The following is a 16,034-nucleotide window of genomic DNA, read 5'->3' as shown; positions in this document are numbered from 1 at the left end:
TTTGAGTTTTAATTAAGTGCACAACTTGAATTTGTGAACTCTGAAGATGGTGTTGAAGGTGTTGGTGTGAAAGCAGACGAATACAACTCTAATCGTTGTTTTCTAATTGTCAGAATAAATATATTAATCTATGATGATTTGAGTGCCAATGCTGTGTGAGCTTGAAAGGGGAGCTATGTGAAATAAAGACACAGATATAATAACCCAGAAAAAAAAAATCCTGAACCACTCATGCGTCCATCCATCCATCCATCCAGTGACCCTGGACTGCTCACCTGTCAGTCACCGGGCTGACATATGCAGTAGAGAAAGACAACCAGCCACACTCACATTCACATGGGTTGCACCAATTGACCTAACAAGCTGGAGTAACCGCAGGAAACCAAAGCATGCGTGAAAAGAACATGCAAACTCCACACAGAGAGGCTCCTGTCAGACGCTGTGAGGCAACAAGTGCTAACCGCTACACCGCCGTGCAGACAATCTTGAACTAATTGCAGATTTTAAACATTTTTCAACCTCTATGCTTTAAGTCTGTCAAACAGATGGCTTTTGATGCGCTAATATGAATAGAGCATCTGGGTTACTGGGTTCTTTGACCCTTTGCTTAAACGTCCACCAGAAAACTTGAGATATTTCTGAATCATTAATCAGAGTGTTACAGCCAGTGAGGCAAACCTGATGATGAGTGGAGGGCACCCATACATTCTTTCATTCATTTAAAGCTTTACATTTTCACTCAGGTTAAACCTCTGAAGTAACTTTCCACCAGTTACAATTCAACAAGTGTCTTATGGATCTGTTGTTTGTGAGAACCCTCAGTTCAGCATCTGTACCACACAGGTGCTTTCACTAACTGCTTCTTTCCATCCCTACAAGCCCACTTTCAAGTGATTTTCAACCTATGCAGACACATGACCTTATAAGGAGTTACCGGTGTGTGACATTGTGATGTCACAAAGTCACCATGGCAGTAAATCTGTCAGAAAGCTGGTGACAAGAGAATCCTACAGGCTGAGCTCTGAGGACTGAGGGATTACTCCGTCATACATTTACTGATTTAAATCTTTTCGAACAATGAGTATGAGTATCAGACTGTGTAACAATATAACGAAATAATAGCAAAATATCTTAACTTCAGTTTTTCAACAAAGGCTGTTAAATCGGTCATGGACGCAGAAGAGTTGTGTACATGGAATTTCTGACCCACATAAGCGCACATCTGTCCCACATCGGGACTGTATAACCTCTGCACAGTTACACCACCCCGATTGGCCCACTGACCCATGGGTTTCTGTTGTCTCCTAGGCGACTCCAACGAAAACAAGCCAGTGGTTGGAGCAGAGGAGGAAGAGGTGGCCAAGATGGGCTGTCCCAGTCTGGGCGAACACACTACAGTAGAGGTGATCATAGAAGAGTCCTATGAGTTTAAGGTAAGTGTGCACAGGCTACATCTTACATCTCCGCTAACAGCAACGTGTGCATGCAAGCATTCTCTTTATTTCTGCACACCAGAAGCTCTGCAGGATGAGCCATCAGCGAATCACTTCCATGTCTGAGTCTTGTGATCACCATCAGTTTGGCTGCAGGGGGAAAAAAAATATCCACAAAACTGACCTCAAATGCAAATTGGATCTGAAAATTATTTAATGTGAGTGTCTGCTGCTCCGGTTCAGAGGCTGAATTATTCATTTTGTAAGCATGTAATGGACTCTCTAATGAAAAGCTTGTCATTTAGGTGGCAGGCTCGCAAAAGAAAAACAAATCAGATACTCAAACTGTCATCTTGTTTCAAAAGAAAAAGAGGCCTCAGAAGAAAGAAAGTTTCTGCATGGTAAATTACTCCTCCAGCAAATTAGACACGAGAATAACATTTCTTATGTATAGCAAGAGAACAAGACTCAAACCAGAGCTGCTTGTCTCACATTCAGCTCGCGTTACGTTGTTGCATCAATTTGTTCTTATTCTGCTTATTTTCACATCATTTTGCCTCCAACTTGTGTTAACCAATCATACTTAAAATTCATTTTTTTGTCACGTTTCATTTGCTCATCTGTCCGTTTGTGTCATTCTGTATGCGTTTGTGTGTGTGTGTGTGTGTGTGTGTGTGTGTGTGTGTGTGCAGAGAGCAGTAAATGAGCTTCTTTGGCGTTCTGACAAGGTTATATATCATTCACACTCTGTACTTTTTCTGTGCATGCAATCTTCTATCCCTTCCTTCAGCTCGGAGATGTTGTAATGTAGAGTATCACATTTTATAACCCGTGAAACCTTAACCCCGACTGGAATCTATTTAGCTTCTGAAATTTTTGATAATGTACAGGAGCGTTTTATTTTTGTATTGTCTTTAACATATTCAATAGTCAGTCATGCAGTGCTGTCAGTGCTCCACTGATAGCTGCACGAGCTGTTTTTCATCAACCTCTGCCCTGCTGCTTTAAGCAGAAATCTCAACACGTCTGCCTGCAGGTTCCTCGATTTCACAGGAAGCATTACACTCAATTACCCAGCATCGTATTCATTAGCACATCCAATACCTTAAACACTCACTGTTATTAAACACATATTTTTGAAATGTATCTTTCAAAGTGGAAGCTAATTGATTAGCTGAAAATATTATTATTCCTTTTCTGTGTGTGCGTGTCTGAGTGGATTAACATCTTGAGGGTTTTTTTTATCTTTCCTGCTCTGCCTGGTTCTTATGCTCTTGCATGTTTGCCCTCGTGTGCTTGTGTGTGCTCTTTTGTGTGTGTGTGTACGTGTGTTTCTGTGCATAGAGTACGGTGGATAAGTTGATCAAGAAGACGAACCTGGCCTTGGTGGTTGGAAGCAGCAGCTGGAGAGAGCAATTTGTCAACGCTGTTACCGTCAGTGCAGGTAAAACACACACACACACACAGAACAGAAGTCGACATTTTGATTCATGACAAGTGGTTTTTGTTTGACATCTTTCTTGACTATGTTGAAACAGTCAGCAGTCAGACAGCATTCTTTGGAGCCTTGTGATGATGTGTTTTCACTGTAAATGTCTTCCTCTTGTGCAGGTTTTCGTGGTTGTCTTTATCTGTTAATGGTATTCTCAGATGAGCTTTAAGGAAACACAGTGGGATGGTAAAAAGTAAAAAAAAAAAAAAAAAAAGCCCCGTCCTTGCCAAGAGTACCAATGCCATTTAATATTCTGTATTCCTACGGTGGCGTTACGGCCAACAGCTACTAAAGCGTAGCTTAGCATAATGACTGGAGAGGCGCTTTTGGCAGGTAGATCCGTTTGCTTTTGGACAGAGCCAGGGATACTGTCTCGCTCTGGTCCTCACACTAATCTGAGATTATCACCACCTGGCTCAGTATAAAAGTGATATGTGTTATAATACACATCACCCCAAGCAGCTGAAACCTGTATGTGTTATCTCTTTATAGTCTTTCTGTAGTTTTGGAAAATGAAGAAATGGTTGGGCACATATTCTCTTAATTCAACTCTGTAAAGGTTTTAAACGAGAAGTGTTGCGAAGCTTTTTAACCGTCCTATGAGCCGTTCTGGAGAAATGTACAGGCAGCTTTACTCTTTGAAAATAACATGAATTAGTGTATCACCAGAAAAGTTGATTTATTTCTTCATCTTCTAGCGTTTTGAGTACTAGCTTTATTTTTTCCCCTCGGGGAAGTTCGTCTCTTTTCAATAACATTTTGCAACGTTGCTGCTGTTCTGTCGATCATCCTCATCTTCCTCCTTTATTAACTGGTTTTTATTTGTCCTCCTCTGTATCTGCCGACTTTTCCAATCCAATCGCCCGCTGCACCCGAAGGAGATGACGACGAGGAGGAAAGCGGCGAGGAAAGGCTGCCGTCCTGCTTCGACTACATTATGCACTTTCTCACCGTGTTCTGGAAGGTTCTGTTCGCCTTCGTCCCTCCTACAGAGTACTGGAACGGCTGGGCCTGCTTCATCGTCTCCATATCGCTCATCGGCGTCCTCACAGCCGTCACTGGAGATCTGGCCTCACACTTCGGTTGCACGATAGGACTGAAGGACTCGGTGACGGCTGTGGTGTTTGTTGCACTGGGGACATCAGTGCCAGGTGAGATAGAGTGGCTGAATGTGTCATGAAACATTACTTCTATTTCATTGTTTTAAATTGCGGAAAATCACAAGAAATTATCTCGTGACACTTACGGAGCAGTTGGTCGTAAGTGTCACAAGATGGGGCGACTTGCTCCCTGGGCCAGACGCCCCAAGTTAACCCTAAGTTGCTCCTGTTGCGAGTATGGGTGTGTATAAATGGGATGAGTTACTTTTAATGGGCACTTAAGTGTGTGAAAGTGTAGGTGCGACCTGTGGTGTTGAAGTGCTTTAAGTAGCCAGAAGACGAGAAAATCACTTCAAGCTAAAGAACGGATTTTATCTCCAGCATTCTTTTGGCAACAAGACCCAAAAACAAAGAAAGAAACCAGACCCAAAACTGACAGACTGAAAGAGGCCGATCCATTCTCCTCTATCTGATTTCAATAAGAGCCACCCTCAGAAAGCTGGCTGGAAATCAAAATTGAATTGTGAAACGGTGGCTCCTTCACAGCCTCCAGCCCCGCGCCTGTCTCCGCCTGAAGGGGACGTGTAGTCCCAGGGCTTTAATTCAATTCCCTTCCTCATCCTCTCGTCAGCCGCTTTATTGTTGGCCCTTCGTATGATTTATAGAAACAGCTCCTCTGCTACACTTCCAGGCGCCGACTTTGATGGCTCGCAGCGAGGTCTCTGGAAAGTGGAAACTGAATCAATTTCGTCTGCGGCCGTATTATATTGTGCATGAATTTGGAAGAAATAAAGGCAGATTTGATTTGGGTTAACTGTGTGCTATTCGGTCACAAAACAGTTTGCCGCTCTTTGCTGCTTCGGATACAAACACGTTCGGTATCTCTTTCATTCTTATTTCTTTTCATTCACTGTTTCCCCTCCATCTTTTCTACTATACTATACTTTGTTACACTTGCTCTCGTGCCTTATTCCGGTCCATTTGTTAATCCCACATGGTGCTGCCCCCCCTCCCCCCCCCTCCCTCTTCCCTTCTCTTATTGGCTGTTATGTTTTCACTATCGTATCATCCATCATTCTGAAGTGTGTGTTGCCGTGGTGCTGGGATGTGTCTGTGTGGGAGAAAAAAAACGTGTTTTCTGCGATGACGTGACGCATGTTTGGATGCGACGAGATCCACAGGTCATTATAAGTTTCAGTGGGAGTGTGAGCACCCTAGTGTGTGTATGTGTGTGTGTGTGTGTGTGTGTGTGTGTGAGAGAGAGAGAGAGAGAGAGAGAGAGAGAGAGAATCTGATTGCCTTGAAGGCTTGTTAGCAGCATTCATCTCCTCCCTTGTTTCCCACTCTCTGCCTGGCAGCCTTTGCCTTTATAAAAGCATTTCTGTATTATTTCGGTGGACACTCACTGCAGGATCATCCAGCAGACGTGCAGATTCGGGCAATTAGAGGGCAGATGCTGAAGACTCCTGAATGTTTTTGGGACGTTTACGGGCTTTTTGAAGCTAATCTGTAATAATGTGAGCCATTTCAATTAAAAGCATTTGTTGGGGTTTGATATCTTTCAACTGGAAAAGTTCTGCAGAGTTGAAGATTCATGTAGGAGGAATTCTCTCTCTGCATGAACTGAGAGAGTCTTGACTGTCCATATGGTTTACAATAAAGAAGCAGATAAAGCACGATTACTCCCTGCTTTGATAAACGCATATGGACAGATTTATGAACCCAAGACAGAGTCGTGAAAATGATGTTCTGTTCTTGTAATTCTGAATTCCCATGTTTGGGGTTATTTTGCACCAAGCAGTTTTTAATGACATATCAATCATGCCAAAGCAATTTTTCAAGCTACTGGAAGCTGAAGCAATGCAGTAATAACTCCCAGTAATGCTCATTTAAATTGCCATTTCAGGGCTTGGCTTAGAGAATCAGTTTCATGTGCTCAGTAATAGACTGCTGTGGAAATAAGAGCCAGCGTGCAGAGGGGCTAAACCTGTGAGGAGGGGTCTCACTCATGTAAAAAAAAATAATAATAATAAAAAATAAATCATGGTTCTGTGCGATTTAATGTTTAGGGCCTCTCCACATGTTTGCAGTAAAAAAAATCTGATATAGCAGAAAAAGGCATCGTTTTTTACGTTATACTGAGTTATACTGTTCTGTAGTTTGGGTCTCTAAGGGGGTCTTTGTAATCAGGAAGAAAAATAAGGTAAATGTAAAATGAGTCACCTTCTGTAAGACTGATCGAGCATATACGAGCAGAATGAAATGTGCAGTGCAGTGACTTAGATTTCAGCCCGCAATCTCATCCGCTCTGTGTGTCGACAAACAAACTTTCATTTCTTTTTGTGTGGTCTGTATCAAACAGGATTACCCCCCCCCCCCCCCACACACACACACACACACACACACAAAAAAAGTTTGGAGGATTTTTTTGCATGTCGGGATCAAATGAGAATTGAGGCTCATCTCACCAGCATGTCTAAAAATAGAAATAAGCCAGGATAGGATGACAAAAACCAGTGTTTCCTGCCAACCCAGTTGTAGAGTCTGCACGTGTTACACAACTCCATCCAAATGTTCGGCATCAAGTGGCTTCAATCACGTAGACATACGGCATTTTACAGCATCAGCTGCATCTGTTCTGTTTAGCAAGAAGCCCATTTGCAACTGTGGAGAAAGAAAATCTAAATATTCTGAAAATATATGTACACACTATGTACATAAAAAAAACAATGTACCTGATAGAAAACACTCAAGCACAACAAAGAAGGCTTCATTAGAACAAGTTGATTTAAATCATCTAAAATGTTCGCCTTCGGTTAAATTGAATTAACACCAAATTGAAGGATTTTGCGAGAGGAACAGGACGTTATCTGAGGTTATCAGCTTGCCTGTTAGCTCTCCTCCAGCTACTTAGCCTTATAACAAACACGTGTGCTTCTAGTTAAAATCTTATCATTTACTGTGCAGCATAAGAACTGCCGTAGGATTATCAGGGGACTTTTTTATTACCCTGAGCTTATTTTTAGTCTCCACAAAAGGAGATGTATGTAAATATCGTTGGCACACGATCCATATATTTTCTCTCTCTTATCCAGACACATTCGCCAGCAAGGTGGCTGCTATCCAGGACCAATACGCTGACGCCTCCATCGGCAACGTGACCGGCTCAAACGCCGTTAACGTCTTCCTCGGCATTGGCGTGGCCTGGACCATCGCCGCCGTCGCCTGGCGCTCCAAGGGCATGCCGTTCAAGGTGGATCCAGGTAATCTGGCCTTCTCCGTCACCCTGTTCACCATCCTGGCTGTAGTGTGCGTGCTCACACTGCTCTACCGGCGACGAGCGTCTGTGGCCGGCGGCGAGCTCGGCGGACCGCGGACTTGCAAGATGATAACGTCGATGATGTTCATCTCCCTGTGGCTGATTTACATCCTGCTGGCGTCACTGGAGGCCTACTGCCACCTGCCAGTGTTTTAAAAGGAGAGGAGCGGGGAGGGCGAGAGACACTGCCAACCATGAAGAAGAAGAGAGAGGGATGGAGCGTTCAAAGATGGACGAGAAGAGGAAAAAGTGGAAGGAAATGGGCAGATTCTTGCATTTAAAGAGTCTGCATGTCTTTTATTTTCTTAAAAACGTCAGTGTCTTGGACAGACATTTATTTATTTTTTCTGAAACAGAGCCTATACCATACTGAAAATCTATCAATCTCCACAGTAACTATATGTAAAGTGAAGTCTATCCAGTGATGAAGATTAAGATAGAGTCTACATTAAGAATTCATGAAGATAAAGCTGGGAGGATAAAACTGCAACGCCGGGGTTTTTTGTTTTTTTTTAAAGAGTGCTTTTATGTAGTTCCAGTTTACTGCCAAACATTTAGGATGGGAGAGGATGCAGACAGCAAGGAGAGCTGTTAGCCAATCAGCAGGCCTCTGAGCGTCGAGCACGACCAAAAGGGAAAGAGAAGGTTGAGAGAGGAAGTTTGAGGCAACAAACTTTGAGAAAGTCTGCACACGGTCATCGAGGAGACGAAGAGGAATCACCTCCTCCGTCTCTCTCTCTGTCTCTCTCTCTCTCTCTCACTCACTCACTCTCTGTCTTCACTGAACAAGAACGTTGGTTCCTCCCATTTTACCAACTGAACTCTACAGCATACAATAATATTAAAGACTTTTAACTCATTTCCCCCGATTGTACTCACATAAACACACTCTTTGGGGCCCTCAGGTGAATCTGCGTGGGAGGAACACTCACTAACTAACTTGCGATCGTGCAGGCGAGATAAAAACGGACAACCTCTTCATCTTTTTTTTTTTTCTTCTCTTCTTGGATACACTGTGCAAAATCATCCTATCACCCTGCGAGAAGTCACAAACACTCGTACTGTCGTGTACCTTCCCCCCCCCCCCCCCCAACTCTCCACAGACTGTACACACTCCCCCCCTCCCTTTGCCTTAATGTAACTCACCTGTAGGAAACTGTCTGAAGGTTGTGATAATCGCAATAGTCACCAAGACCCTCTTTCAATCGAGCCAATCCCAAAGCCTGCCCCCTCTTTTGTTTGCCAATGAACAGCCTCATGGAGGAAAAACACCTTCTCCTTTTTTTTCTAAACTTTTCAATGGCGTCACGTGTTGATGTTGTTACCGTGCAATTGTAAAAAAAAATACCTAAAAAAAATAAAAGGGAAAAAAAGACATATTTGAAGTGTGAAGAGATGAAGACAAAGGAAGTTAGAGCAGATTGTCTGGAAGATTGGATGTGATATCCAGATGTTGGATTGCAAAACTCTGACGGCGAGAAATGAGAAGAAAATGTTGACTAAGCGGTGCAGACAAGCACTACGCGTTGGGAGGTGAACCGCTTACGCTCGAACGTGGCGTCAAAATGCTGGGAAACAAACACACGAGCGAGCAGAGAAGAGGATGTAACGCCGAGAAGAACGCACAAACAGGACAATAAAAGGACCAATCACAATGAAGGATCTGACCTCAACAGCGATGAAGAAGAAAAGGCCGATGTCAGTGTTTTGTCAAAGACAAATCGATACTATGAACATATCCAGTGTTTCTAATTGTACATTATAATATAAAAAAAATGTCTATTGATGTGTGTGAGAAAACTCTGATATATAGCTTAAGTGAAGTCCTCTTTGTAAGAACTCCTGAGGAGGAAAACGCTTGGAAGCATGGAGGCTCCGTGTCACCATTTTTCTCTGAAACACAGTTCAAGAAAACCTTTTAAAGAAATCCATCACAAGGAGGGAAAAAAAAGACGGTTGGCTGATGGCGAACACAAAGAACTGTGATGACTCACAGACGGAGAGAAAACGTCGGAGGGGGGGAGAAGAAAAAAAACGTACGGCAGCTCTGAAATATCACATAACCGGCTCAGTTTGCGAAGTTTCTTTGTGGTCGTAACGAAAAATCACAAGTCTCTGTTATCCAAAGATTTCACAGAAGAGCACTGTCACGGATGACAGCTCATTTGAAGTGTGCAGTTTTAACTCGTACAAGTCCTGTGAGCTGCCAGATCTAGTTTAAAAAACAACAACAACAACTGCAAAATGAAACTCCTCAATGAGTAACCATTGGTATTATTTATTGGACTGAGCCTGTATCATAAGCTGTGCTATTTCTGTTGTTGTGAAGTCTGCTGATATGAGCATGGTGTGAGTGAGACTGAAAGTCAGACGTGAAAAGTTTACGAAGACAATATTTTTTGCCACGTTGCATCTGAAATCGACCTTTTTTCCTCACAGTGTGTTGAAGTGTGTGTGGTATCCAGGTTTACATTATGTCCGTGTTAACACCCCTGCTGTGCCCTCTGGCTTCTCTGAAGCCAGACAGAAGGACTGGCATATGGCTTGTCAGTGCACAATGATACTTAAATGCAATCCTCTCCTTAACGACAGCATAGAGAGAAAAACTCTGCAACCATTTCCACCCGCCAACCCGCAAACTGCCCAAAAGGCTTTTTTTTTTCTTTTTTTTTGTGAACTTCAAAGAAAATTTCCAGAGAAAACAATAATTACACTCTGTCTTTTACCTCTGTTCATTTAGAGCGGGGGAAAAAAGGGACTGAAAACAACAATTTACCTGCCCACCGTCCCCTTTGTTAAATATGGACAAATTACCCACTGCTCTCATCCCTTTGGAAACGCACAGCCAGCTCAGACGTAACCAGGCTAAACAAAAGCGATCCTTTCCAAAGGTGACTGCCTGTATAAATGGGTGATAAGAGGCTGTTTAGAGCTGAGAAAAAATGCAGATACCCCCCCCCTTCTGTCAAATATGACTCTTTAAATGCCAAACAAATTCCTTACATTTATTGACAGCTGTAAAGGAAAATATATGTGTATTTGTATTAACAGTGAGAGGAGAAAGTCAGTGAAAGCTTCTACTTTACCGCCTGGAGTTCAGGTGAGAAGCCCAGTCTTAGCTGATTTTAGACGAGCGCAGCAAAGATTCACTGATAAGACGGTGGAGACGAACCAGAATGTCGTTAGTTATTTTTACAATAACAAGAGGACTTATACATTTAACGTTTCACTTCTACGTGGACAGTGAAGAAATTAGCAGAACGATTACAATTTGTTATAAATATATCATGAATGTACTCGATTTTCAGGGCCAAGACATTCAATATTTGTTTGGACGTTTCGCTCTGAACTGATTCGTTTACAAGGGAATGATCAAGCAATCACAGGGTCATCATCTTGGTAACGGGAATGTTTGTACAGAAGTTCATGTCTATCTATCAAAACAAGTGTTTGGAGTCTTTTAAATTATACAAAAATTAGTGGATTGATCAACCAAGTGTGTATAAGAGCTAAATGACTGGTCCTGAAAGGGTCTCATACTACCGTAATCGTGAACAGATCTCTTAAGAGGCAGGAGTTCACCCAACATAAAGAGGTCGTCAGCCACTTGTCAGGATCGACCTAACTGGAGTGCTTTTGAATGGTTCCTGGCCTGCTGTGACACCAGGATGCATATCGGGTCAAACGGTTTTTTATCAATGAGCTCTCAGTTGCCAGTTTAAGAATGAGTGGGCAGGATAATAGTGCTGCTGACGCCACAGGAACACAAGAATACAGAGACCGATTTAGAAGTGTAGGCTTTAAAAGGGTTGATAAGCCTTGCTGGAGGAAGGGTGTGTGTGCGTGTGCGTGTGTGTGTGTGTGTTTATGTGCACGCCTGCCTATGTATGTGTGCATGCTTTCTAAGTGAAAAAATGCAGCCATATTTTTAGTCTCTTGCCTGTTGCTTAGCGACCATCCATCTGTAAGCAGTTGTCTTCTTGAGTGTTGCCGTTGTGTGTGACATTGCGTGCGTGTCACTCGTTTGATGCTTCTCACTTTGTCTGCGGGCCCTTCTTCTCGTCAACGTGACAATATGGATTTTCTTTACTTTTACTCTCGGGTCTGCGGGTGAACTTCATCATATATAAGTTGCTGACCTCCTGTTTTTTTTTTTTTTTTTTCCAACACTTCTTTTTCCTTAATGTTCCTTGTGCCTCCCCTTGTTTGCATGTGTTTCCATCGTGTGTGTAGATCTGCATGCCTGTTTGTGCCTTTGTGCGAGTGTGTGCTTGTGTGTGTCGGTTGGTGTTGTAATCTCCTTACGAGGGATCGCCCTGTGTGTCCCTGGCTGAGTCTCATCTGAAGATTAAAGAATGCCAACCTGACCCACTGTAAAGAAAACAAAACGAAAAAAATGCCTAAAATTTCTGTCCCTCCCTTGTGTGTGCCTGTGAGTGTGTGTCACCGAGGGGGATAGCCAGATAGACGTGGCAAGTGTGTCTTTATGAAAGAGCAGGACGTGAGTAATGGATTAAAGTTGGCTCCATATTCTCTGATTGGCGGATGTCTAGAGACACACACATCAGTTGTAATATATACACATGTACTGTAAACAGGGACTAATACAATCAATATGAGAATCAATCAAGCACTCTGTTTGACATACACACACACACACACACACACACACACTGACTCGAGTACCATTTTTAATCTCCTCTGTCTATTGATAATGGGGGTGAGTTTGAGGCTGGCTGTGATGGTAATGCTGTTTATATTTATATAATATTCCTAATGACATTGATATCTCTTTGTGTCCTCTCGTTTTAAATCTTTACACATACACGAGTGAAGGGTCATCAGTGTAAAGCTGTTCAACTCAACCATAGTGTATCTTAGATTTCTGAGCCTTGTATAAATATCAGGGGCGTGTCCAGACTTTTTGGACTGGGGTGGCCCAACTGGAGAACTGACTTATCCAGGGGTGACCAAACTCACACAAATGGCAAATATAATTATAATTTCCAAATTTACCAAATAACATCTTATTATATAAAAGGAGACAATGGTAACACCGGCCTAACTTTTTTAATGATGTAAAAATAATCGTATGTTCAATTTCACAATTTCAAATAAAAGTGCAGTTCATTTGCAATTTAGGACTTTTGGATTGGCACCAAGGGGGGCTAAGACATTTCTAGAGGGTCCTTGCCACCCCTGGCCAAGCCCTTAATAAATATGGATTTAAAAAAAAAAGAAAAAGAAAAGGTCATGAGTTAAAGTCCTCCATCCTCTTTTTATTTATTCAGTTTAATTATCTACCTTTACGTGAAGTTATGCTCCTCAGCTCCGCACTTAAGTTTTATTCTGATGATTCTTAAGTCCTCAAATTGCTACGGTGACTTCACAGTTAAAAGGAAAACTGTTCAATGATGATGGCTGCTTTGGTTGATGTTTAGGTGCATTTAAAGGTTTTGTTCTTTGAATGCAAAATTCACACTACCAGTAAATAATCAGTATTAGTCACATTTGCAGATTTGGATTTGCAGCCCAGATTTGTGTGTCTGTGTTTGAGAGAAAAAAAGGTGAATCTGACACCCTGAGACTTGTGTTTATTAGCCACTAGATATCATTTTTATTTCCTTGTCTCACTCTGCTATTGGCCACTACCACATAGATATTTATATATTTAATCCATTTCTACTCTTCATTTTGGTAATATATCATATAGCCCTATTTATGATGTCACAAAGTGCTTTTGATATAAATATCTGAAGTGTTTTTCATTCATTTTATTATCATACGATTCTATTGTATGTTTTTGTTGCATTTGTTTCCATTGTTTTGTGTTGTTATGGTGATTTGTTTTCTATAAAGAAAGTCCTCAGAAGTAAGAACAAATTAGCATAGTGTGCTCTTATCCTTTTTCTTGTGAATGAAAGTAGAAGAGAGAGTGTGTGTGGATGCGTTCATTTCTTTCGATCACTCCGTCCATGAGTGCGTCGCTGCATGAATTAAACTCATTCTGAAACAGTGTTGATGTTGGAAATGTGGTAGTGAAGAGTAAAGTATTTTTAAACGCTGAAAATGATATGACATGACAAATGTTATAGATGTTTACGATGACCAAACTTTTCTTTTGTTCTTTTGTTTTCTCAAAGATGAAATAAACTTGACTGGCATATGCTCAGCAGTGTCTGCTTCTTTCTTTAAAGGGACAATGCTGAAGTCTTTACTCATTAAGGCTGAGGAGATTACTCTAAATGAAGACGCTCTCTTCTCTAAATGCCAAACAATTAGCGAATGAGCTGCAGTAATCATATTTAGTGTAAACTGATTATAGCAGCACCTTAAACAGTCACAGACTTACTTCACGTTCTTATCTTCAGGGAACCTTTATTTACCACCTTTATTTAGATCTGATTTCTAGCAACAAAGTATTTCAAAAGAGATGAATTATTATGTTTTTCCATTTTCCTACATTCTTTGAATGGCAGCAAAGAGGTTTTTTTGTTTTGTTTTGTTTTTATTGGACGGTGATGGAAACGGCCACTTAAGAAAAGAAATGTCACACAAACACCGTTTGTCAAATCCAGGACAATCACTTTCCAATTTAGTTGTCTGGTAAATCTCAACGTCATCATCATATCGATGTCATGACACCAGCATGACTCATGCATTAGAAAGACCTACGCACAGTAAGAGCAACATAAGCTACTTGTTCACTTTTCAAACAAAACAAGAACCTGGGTGAAGGTTTGTGAATACATCTCAACTGTCTTGCCTCTCGTGCCTCAAGTGGTGATGGGCATTATGGCTTGATTTTTAATAAGCTCTCCAAAGTACAGCAAACAGTTAACTCTCGCTTAAGTTGTCTGTGATCCATCTTACCGAGTCAGAGCAGGACGTTAACAGAAACTGAATTTCTGTAAAGTCAAAGGGTTCGATAATCATTTGCAATTTAACGTCTGCTGATTTTAAATAAGAAACTAGCACTGATAATAAATGATGAGTGGATTGACAGAACAGTGCCCAGCTCTGCATATGTTACACTGTGACATATATTAGATATTTCCGGAAACATTTCTGTCAGGCAAATCAGCTATTAGAAGGTCAAATCGTATTTTTAGAGGACAAATAATTTGAAGCGGACTAAATCTGAGGAATAAGAACTCTGTGATATTTGTGTATCTGTTCCTGCTAAGTATTTTAGGTCAGACAAAACTTACAATCATGCTTAACTGATTTAATCATGCCTCGTATCCTCTCAAATTTGATCTCTATTTTAATTAAAATAGCCAACGTACAGGATCAGTATAAAATGCTCTCAGAGTCAGATGAGGTCAACCTGCTAGCTTCAGTTGTTTATGCGTTACTTTTGACATTAATCACAGTTAATTATTTCAGCATTCGCCTGCTTTTTGGGTTGTTATCTAACCTGGCAACGTGAGAAACACCATTATATTTATAGCACTGGCTGGAGGGGAGTGATTGTTTAAATCTCACGCACACACAGACGCACATAAACACACCTGGGACCAGACAAGCACTGCCTTAGTGCTTGGTTGGCCAACATCTCTTCCTTGTTCCCTAATTTGATTTTAAACACTTTAGGAGAAGTGGTCAATGGAGAAGGTTGACTCCTCTTTCACTTGCTCGATATTCAATTAGTGTCTTTACAATAAATCCAAACTTCCATTAAGAGGTTTGGGATATGTGCATGTTTTCACTCCTTTATCCGTCCTTCTTTGTCAGTTTCTGAACAACACAAAGTGGCAGCTGTTATTCCCACAGCAACCTGGCAGTAACCACGACGGCAACGCACGTCTCCATTCTCCGCTGGAGGAGAACGAGACGGAGAGACAGAGAAAAAACACAGAAGTCCTAAGGGAGAGAAAGAGGAGCGGAGAAGGAACAAGAAGAAGGTAGATTCAGACAGAAACCAAAACAACAACAAAAAAAAAGATGGCGAGCCTCAGTGTGTGAGGAGGGAAGAACAGGAAGAAGAGCAGGAGTGTAAATTCGAACAAAATCTGAGACAAACAGACACAGATAGAAAGAAATAAACAGTTTGAAGCATGAGAAAGGAGTGATGGAGTTGGTGCTGACACCAAGTTCTCCTGTGGGACGAGGATGAAGAAGGAAGTGACACGCTACATTGATCGTCTCTCGTCTCTGGGGCACAAATGTTGTCTTCACGCTTAAACTGACTTTGACACTTCTTAGTTGGCTAATTAGCTCGGCTTTTTTTAGATTACAAACAACATCATACTGCAATTTAACAATCCAAACTAAGGGGACAATCATCAGGTTGTGTTTGGTGATTAGACATGAAAATAAATACAGAAAGAACCAAAGATGGCTTTTCATTAGTGTTTTTCAGTAACCAAAATCACCTCAATTTAAAACAGTCCCATCATCATAACATACATCTACCTGTACACTTTGGACCTTTAATTTTAATTACAAAAGTCCAATACTTAATGTGTTTGATCATGATTCTACAGTAAGACATGTTTGTCTCTGGCTGCACATACTGTATAACAAGTTTTGATATTAAGGCAAAGAAACCCAAATTCATCTATCAACAGACATAGCCTACAAATAAGATATGTGGGTCCATAAAAATAGTAGTAAGTATCTGAAAACTATCAATAAACACCTTCAATCCAATTTTGAAATATTGTCATATAACCATCTGAGGTGGA

The 16,034-nt window shown here is 41.4% G+C and overlaps 2 protein-coding genes across 2 annotated transcripts in view; both read left to right on the top strand.

Annotated features, from left to right (window-relative positions):
• Nucleotides 1–8,707, top strand: part of slc8a4b (solute carrier family 8 member 4b) — an 83,109-nt gene extending 74,402 nt beyond the window's left edge. Inside the window, exons 14-17 of the mRNA XM_079371411.1 lie at nt 1,309–1,433; nt 2,778–2,877; nt 3,804–4,076; nt 7,121–8,707. Of these exons, the coding sequence (XP_079227537.1) occupies nt 1,309–1,433; nt 2,778–2,877; nt 3,804–4,076; nt 7,121–7,500 (878 nt within the window). The 3' untranslated portion in view covers nt 7,501–8,707. The remainder of the gene's footprint in view (nt 1–1,308; nt 1,434–2,777; nt 2,878–3,803; nt 4,077–7,120) is intronic.
• ppp1r14bb (protein phosphatase 1, regulatory (inhibitor) subunit 14Bb) overlaps nt 1–16,034 on the top strand; it is a 190,008-nt gene that overhangs the window by 97,671 nt on the left and 76,303 nt on the right. The gene's annotated exons all lie outside the window — the stretch shown is intronic.

This window comes from Symphodus melops, assembly GCF_947650265.1.
Source record: "Symphodus melops genome assembly, chromosome: 20".
Classification (NCBI taxonomy): Eukaryota; Metazoa; Chordata; class Actinopteri; order Labriformes; family Labridae; genus Symphodus; species Symphodus melops.
The sequence above is the reverse complement of the archived record's forward strand: the minus strand, read 5'-3'. Positions and strand labels throughout refer to the sequence as shown.